General features: G+C 43.2%; 1 protein-coding gene across 1 annotated transcript in view; it reads right to left on the bottom strand.

Annotated features, from left to right (window-relative positions):
* The window catches only part of LOC124606219 (low-density lipoprotein receptor-related protein 4), a 633,935-nt gene that overhangs the window by 208,636 nt on the left and 417,015 nt on the right, over nt 1–8,284 (bottom strand). The window contains exon 10 of the mRNA XM_047138193.1: nt 3,482–3,668. Coding sequence (XP_046994149.1) covers nt 3,482–3,668 — 187 coding nt within the window. The remainder of the gene's footprint in view (nt 1–3,481; nt 3,669–8,284) is intronic.

Genomic DNA, 8,284 nt, shown 5'->3' with positions numbered 1-8,284 from the left:
TTTTATATATAATTTTTCCCACGTGGAATGTTTCCTTCTATTATATATATATATATATATATATATATATATATATATATATATATATATATATATATATATATATATATATATATAGTTATAATAGAGGGAAACATTCCACGTAGGAAAAATATATCTAAAAACAAAGATGATGTGACTTACCAAATGAAAGTGCTGGCAGGTCGACAGACACACAAACATACACACAAAATTCAAGCTTTCACAACAAAGTGTTGCCTCATCAGGAAAGAGGGAAGGAGAGGGAAAGACGAAAGGATGTGGGTTTTAAGGGAGAGGGTAATGAGTCATTCCAATCCCGGGAGCGGAAAGACTTACCTTAGGGGGAAAAAAGGACGGGTATACACTCGCACACACGCACATATCCATCCACACATACAGACACAAGCAGACATATTCAGTAGATGTTTTAATCAAATTTACTTTTATTGTCCTTCCACATTCCGCAACATCGGCCAGCACAATTCAGTCTCTAGCAACTATATTCTGTCAAGAAGGATTATGAACTATTGTTGTATCTGACAATGGCCCACAACTGACTTCAAAAGACTTCATGTTTTTCTGCAAGGCAGATGGCATCACCCTCGTCAGATCAGCACTTTTCTCACCACAATCTAACAGTGAAGCAGAACAATTTGTGCATACCTTCAAGGTGTAGATATTGAAGTTAAGGCAGCCCCACTCCAAAGAAAATACTCTGCTTCTATTCTGTATGATGCATCAGGGAGATAAGTTGCTGGCTGAACTTCTGAATGGCAGGTCTCTCTACGTTGCATCTCCTCCATCCTCCTCAGTCCACGGACACTCCTCTTGCTCCATCAAAATTCCAGGTCTGTGCCAAGGCATATTTCAGGCTCTTTAACAGTGGTCATTCCTTGGAGCCTGGGATTACAGTCAAATCTGTTAGCAGAGCAACCTATGTCATTTGGGTTGGATTGGGACACCATCATCACAGACATTAGAATCATATATGTCCTCATACTGTTTCTGAGACTGGTCAGGTCTTACTGTTCCAAAGACTGTGCACGCAGACAGTTTCTCCCACGGCAGTTATCAAAGACAGGTTTCATACCAGCAGCCTGGCACTACCAGCAGGATTCCCTAGTCATGACCACTGTTACGGCAGCCTTCGAAACCTGGATCACCTCTTTCATAGCACCACTCCCTCCATCACTGCAGCCCCAGCCATCACAGCACCTAGTGTTGCAACCCACGGTGCCACCACTGCTGCAAAAGCCACCACAGACGGCGTACCTCCTGATTCCCCAGGAACAGTCGCCATCCTAATCGCTGTCATTACTGAGACACCCATGGACCTGGATTCACCTATGCCACATCATGATTGGCAAGAGTCGCATTCTGCCTCAAGTTTTTCTTCCAGTTTTTCCAGGGCCCATGGAGCAAATGCTGGAATGCCAGTTGGACATGTCTGCACCCAGCTCCTGGTCTGACCTCATCAACCTGCTGGATGCCTCCACTGTCGCCGTGGCCTCTCACAGCATGCCACCACACTGAGAAATTTTTTTTTTTTTTGGTGGGGGGGGGGGGGGGGGGGGAGGGGAGGGGAAGGGAAGCAGTGGGGTATCACCAATGCCTACATTACAACACCTGCTGCCCAGCAACTGCAGGTCACATTTCACACAGCTTATGGCCAGCCATTCATGGCTCATGCATATCACCATCCAGCTGGACAGTGCAGATGCGGACCATTCATGTAGCTGCCTCTGTGGTAATGCAGCAACACCCTTGTGGCTTACCCAGAGCAAACAATTGCATGACAGTATTGCACCAACCATGTTGTGCCATGCCATCACAGACTCATTGATGGCAGGCATATCTTTACGTCAGGGCTTTATAAGCACACATGGCACCTCACTCGGCAATATCAAATGCCACATCATTTGGTCACCCTTATCTGGATTACTGCCTATGCCTGGAATGGTATGCTACAGGAACTTCTACTACTCAGCACTTAAGTCATCGGGTTGATCCAGTGCCGGCACTAGCTCAGATATTGAAGTGTTGTATTATTCTGTCTTTCTGTCTTAACTTATAGAGGCATAAACCTCATTTGATGTTCCTTCATTCATATATATAACAGTCAATGAAATGAAGTCTGACACCTGCCTTACCTATGACTGAGCCTATGTGAGGATTGCATTTCACATCCCTTCAAATTGTAACACAGAGGTATTTGTATGAGAGACTGATTTGAATTGTGATTCATTGATGTTGTGGTCATAGAATACTAATTATCTGCATTTTTTGAAGAGTAAAATATTGTATTTATGTACATTTAAAACATGCTGCCAATCTTTTCACAATTTTGAAGCTAATGGAGATCTGACTAGGTATTTGTGCACCTTTTTTAAATATAGTGTTTCATTATACATAACTGTCATCTGCAAAAAGCCTGAAGGTACTATTAATACTGTCTGCTCAACACACACATATAAATCAATAGATCCTTAACAACCATATAGGCCAAGCACTGAGCAGCAGCACTAAGTAAAGGCAGAAAATGTTTTAGCTTTCAGATGAAGTCTTTCAGTTCAGATAATAAAACATATACAGGCACTGTTGTCTCTTAGTGCTGCTACCTGACAAATTCAGTAGCAATTGGGGTAAAAATGTGTGGCACAGAAATGACAATGCATGAAGTGGAAAGAGGTAGTTTTCATACTATGGATACCCCACCTTTCATTGATATTCTCAATTTTCTCTATACATTTTTTCCATAAGTCATCTAACTTGGCCCAGCACATACATTTTTGGTACATCCTAAAACAATCTCTACTAACCTCCGTCCTGCACTAGACTGCTCAATTTTTTTGTGTTTATTACATGCCAGTCTGCTGCTCAGCCTTTGCCCTCCGCGGTGAGCAGCAGTGCATTATCATACACAAGTTATAGTTCATACTTCAGAATCTTTCTGGGTTTCATGGTACAGTGTTCAGTCTTCAACAGACTGGCCTCTGAATTGAAATTATATACACAACAATTTTATTTCTCTTTGTATTGTAAGCTATTTAGGTTTACCAAATATATTGTGCTGTACTGATTTCAGCCTACTTAATATATAAGAGAATCTCAAGTATGATACTTATTTAATGGAATCCATGTGCAATGTTTGAAGCAAATTCATGTATTGCCCTCTCAACAGAAAGCAAGATTTCCCTGTTTTTGATTTCCTATGGTTATTTAGTGATTTTCTGACAAAACAGCTTTAAAAATTGAGAATACGATTTATGAGTGTGTGTACTATAGAAAAACCTTTATTTACAAACCAAGACATAAAACAATAAAATTTTAAAAGCATTCACAGGAGGTGCGTACTGCATTCTTAGCCATCAAGATGGGAAATTCTACAAACACCTAAATTTCTATTAGAAAGTATACATATTTTTTCCATTTCTATCAAATAATTATCTACAGAACTTACCTGTCTAATGTCAACTCTATTGGCAAACAATAACGTTGGTGCAGCACCCATAGCCTTGCATGTTCGGCCATCAGGGCGCAATATGTAGCCAGTCATGCAGCCACATGTAAATGACCCTATAGTATTATTACATGTTTGACTACAGACAGGATCTGTTTCAAACAGGCACTCATTAATGTCATGACAACTGTGGAAGAAAGAATTCACATTTTTAGCATTGGGAGTATTTTCATTTCTTTAGCTTTGCTATATAGATGTACACTGTCATTACATAACAAAAATGGAAATTCCTGGGTGCAGAAATATGTAAAATAAGGAAAAGGAAACCACTGTCCTATAGCAGACTAGTGTGTGAAGTATAGAAACATGGAACAGAAAACAGCATTCACACTAGCTTTCAAGCTCTTGCTCTTTTTTTAAATAAAAGTACACACATTCACACACACAACCACACATATACCCAAACACATACTCCTGTGGCCATGGTAAGACTGACTATTGATTATCGATTATTGAAAGCAGTTGCCTGAGCTGATAGAGGATGGGAGGATATAGGGAAGGATGCAAGGAGGTGTAGTGGGACAGATGGCTGCACAGTAAGGTGAAAGATACACAGGGAACAGAGCAAAAAAAGATATAGAAAGAGGAAGTAACCCTTCTTGCTCGACGCTCCATACTTCTTTCATCTCATTGTGCATCTGTGGAGCCTCTTTCCCACTATACCCTCCTTGTGTCCTCCCCTACCCCCTCCCCACCTCCATCAGCTTAGGCAATTGCTTTCAATAATCAGTACTCAATAACAAGTTTCACAGTGGCCACAGGAGTGTGTGGTAGGGTGCTGTGAACTGTGTGTGTGTGTGTGTGTGTGTGTGTGTGTGTGTGTGTGTGTGTGTGTGTTTACTTTTACTAGAAAAAGAGCGAGAGATATAAAGCTAGTATGAAAACAATTTCTTGTTATGTGGTTCGATGCTTCACAAATCAATCCACTGCAGGTGAGTGGTTTCCTTTCCATTATTTTACACACTGTCATTACAGGTATGTAAAAAGAGTAACACTCTACAATAATTATAAATGAAAAATTTTTATAGTAATGACTCAGCTTGTGAACATTATTGGGTCATTGTTCTAGCAAGCATTATAGTTTGAAGCAACTTCAGTTGTTGTGTTAACTTAAAAGCATTTTGGCACTATTTGTAGCAACCAAGAAGTATTAAGTTTGCTGCTAGTCATTTCCATATATCTCTCCATATGCTCCTTAGTATTTGATCAGTCTGCATGCAATGACTCCAGGAGACTGTTGAAGGCAGATGCAATCAGTTGTAGTGTGATACATCAGTAAACTATCAATTATACTGTACGACGAAGGTTGCCAGTAATCAGCCAAATGTTTTTGATTGTGCAAGGTGAGCTATTTGATACAAAGGAGGTTAGAGTTTATAACCTTGTGTAGATCAGCTGCAGAAGGACAAATCAAGAAAGTTGTCATGGCCTGCTAAGGAACTCATACTGATATTCACCTGGTATGACTTAGGGAAACCATGGAAAATTTAAACCACAATCACTGAACAGGTATTTGAGCCCCACTCTTGCAGAATATAAGTCATCTGTATTTACCACAGAATCACCTAACTCTGTAATGTACACAGCTTAACGTAGGTCAAAGTTCTGCCACTATTGAGGATGATGAGAGCAGCAACAATCACGAAGCAAATCGGACAGTTGCCCATCTCAATACGAATGTGCATCAACATCTAAATTTTCACGTGTTCTGCTTACGATGAAGCAGAAATTAGTTCATGTTTCACTATCATTTTGCCCTTTCACATTCTGTTTCTGGACGCAGTTTTGTGTCACTGTTCCATGTTATGTTACTCAGGATATTAAACTATTAATCAAACATTAATCAGTCTCTCTATATGTTTATTTGGAATAAAAGCGCTGGCAGGTCGATAGACACACAAACAAACACAAACATACACATAAAATTCTAGCTTTCGCAACCAACGGTTGCTTCGTCAGGAAAGAGGGAAGGAGAGGGAAAGACGAAAGGATGTGGGTTTTAAGGGAGAGGGTAAGGAGTCATTCCAATCCCGGGAGCGGAAAGACTTACCTTATGGGGAAAAAAGGACGGGTATACACTCGCACACACACACATATCCATCCGCACATACACAGACACAAGCAGACATTTGTAAAGGCAAAGAGTTTGGGCAGAGATGTCAGTCGAGGCGAAAGTAAAGAGGCAAAGATGTTGTTGAAAGACAGGTGAGGTGTGAGTGGCGGCAACTTGAAATTAGCGGAGGTTGAGGCCTGGTGGATAACGAGAAGAGAGGATATACTGAAGGGCAAGTTCCCGTCTCCGGAGTTCTGACAGTGGGAAGTATCCAGATAACACGGATGGTGTAACACTGTGCCAAGATGTGCTGGTCATGCACCAAGGCATGTTTAGCCACAGGGTGATCCTCATTACCAACAAACACTGTCTGCCTGTGTCCATTCATGCGAATGGACAGTTTGTTGCTGGTCATTCCCACATAGAAAGCTTCACAGTGTAGGCAGGTTAGTTGGTAAATCACGTGGGTGCTTTCACACGTGGCTCTGCCTTTGATCGTGTACACCTTCCGGGTTACAGGACTAGAGTAGGTGGTGGTGGGAGGGTGCATGGGACAGGTTTTACACCGGGGGCGGTTACAAGGGTAGGAGCCAGAGGGTAGGGAAGGTGGTTTGGGGATTTCATAGGGATGGACTAAGAGGTTATGAAGGTTAGGAGGACGGCGGAAAAACACTCTTGGTGGAGTGGGGAGGATTTCATGAAGGATGGATCTCATTTCAGGGCAGAATTTGAGGAAGTCGTATCCCTGCTGGAGAGCCACATTCAGAGTCTGATCCAGTCCCGGAAAGTATCCTATCACAAGTGGGGCACTTTTGTGGTTCTTCTGTGGGAGGTTCTGGGTTTGAGGAGATGAGGAAGTGGCTCTGGTTATTTGCTTCTGTACCAGGTCGGGAGGGTAGTTGCGGGATGCGAAAGCTGCTTTCAGATTGTTGGTGTAATGGTTCAGGGATTCCGGACTCGAGCAGATTCATTTGCCACGAAGACCTAGGCTGTAGGGAAGGGACCGTTTGATGTGGAATGGGTGGCAGCTGTCATAATGGAGGTACTGTTGCTTGTTGGTGGGTTTGATGTGGACGGACGTGTGAAGCTGGCCATTGGACAGATGGAGGTCAATGTCAAGGAAAGTGGCATGGGATTTGGAGTAGGACCAGGTGAATCTGATGGAACCAAAGGAGTTGAGGTTGGAGAGGAAATTCTGGAGTTCTTCTTCACTGTGAGTCCAGATCATGAAGATGTCATCAATAAATCTGTACCAAACTTTGGGTTGGCAGGCCTGGGTGACCAAGAAGGCTTCCTCTAAGCGACCCATGAATAGGTTGGCATACGAGGGGGCCATCCTGGTACCCATGACTGTTCCCTTTAATTGTTGGTATGTCTGGCCTTCAAAAGTGAAGAAGTTGTGGGTCAGGATGAAGCTGGCTAAGGTAATGAGGAAAGAGGTTTTAGGTAGGGTGCCAGGTGATCGGCATGAAAGGAAGTGCTCCATCGCAGCGAGGCCCTGGACGTGCAGAATATTTGTGTATAAAGAAGTGGCATCAATGGTTACAAGGATGGTTTCCGGGGGTAACAGACTGGGTAAGGATTCCAGGCGTTCGAGAAAGTGGTTGGTGTCTTTGATGAAGGATGGGAGACTGCATGTAATGGGTTGCAAGGTGTTGATCTACATAGGCAGAAATACGTTCTGTGGGGGTTTGGTAACCAGCTACAATGTCAGGACCACTCCCATATTTTATTTTCCCAGGCTTGTCTGACATTTGGCATTACCCCCAAAGGCCTCACACTTAAAGTTCCCATCTCTGGCTGCAACCCTTCTTTCCATCAGTCCCTATACCAGTTCCAAACTGAACAATCCATTGCCCTCACCCACCTAATCCTTCACCTACACGTCAACTCAGCCAATGAACGCTCCTGTCAACTCCTATCCTTAATAAAAGTCCTCAATCTTTCCTCTTCCACATCCACACCGGCTATTCAGAGCATCCTCCTACAGGCCAACTGCAAATTAGAACAGCATGCCACCCTCCACCTTAAAAATCTATCCAATCTCCTGGTTTCCCACCTCCGGAAAGGCAACTCACTCACCTTTCACAACCTTTACAGCAAACCTCAACCTCCTCTCATTGCACACAGACCCAGTCTCTCCCATCTACTCAATCTCCCACTTCCAGCTCCACTCCCTCCAAAACCTCAAAACTCCAATCTGGAACCACAACACCCTAATTCAGTAGTTAACCTTTCCTCCAAACCTCTCTCCCAATCCGAAACCTCTGTCCTATACAAAGGCCTCACCTTCAGCCCCAATCCCAGATTCAACCAAACACCCCTCGTCAAAGATTTACTGTCCTACAATCGTACTCTCTGCTGGTAATATCACTTTGCCACAAAGAAAAATGATCCTAATCCTACTCCTAATGATCCAACTCCCCAAGACACCATCCAAATTGAACCCTGCCTGGAACAGTTCTGTCCTCCGTCACAGCGGGACCCACCTCCTCTTCCTCAAAATCACCCTCTCCAAACCCTCCAGGAATTTCTGACTTCCAGCCTTGCCTCTCAATCCTTCTTAAAAAACCTTAATCCTACTCCCAACATCACCATTGCTGAAGCCCAAGCTATCCGTGATCTGAAGACAGACCGCTCCATCGTCATTCTTCCGGCGGACAAGGGTTCCACGACCGTGGTACTTGATC

The sequence above is a fragment of the Schistocerca americana genome, chromosome 3, assembly GCF_021461395.2.
Source record: "Schistocerca americana isolate TAMUIC-IGC-003095 chromosome 3, iqSchAmer2.1, whole genome shotgun sequence".
Classification (NCBI taxonomy): Eukaryota; Metazoa; Arthropoda; class Insecta; order Orthoptera; family Acrididae; genus Schistocerca; species Schistocerca americana.
This window is presented reverse-complemented; position numbering and strand designations above follow the sequence as displayed.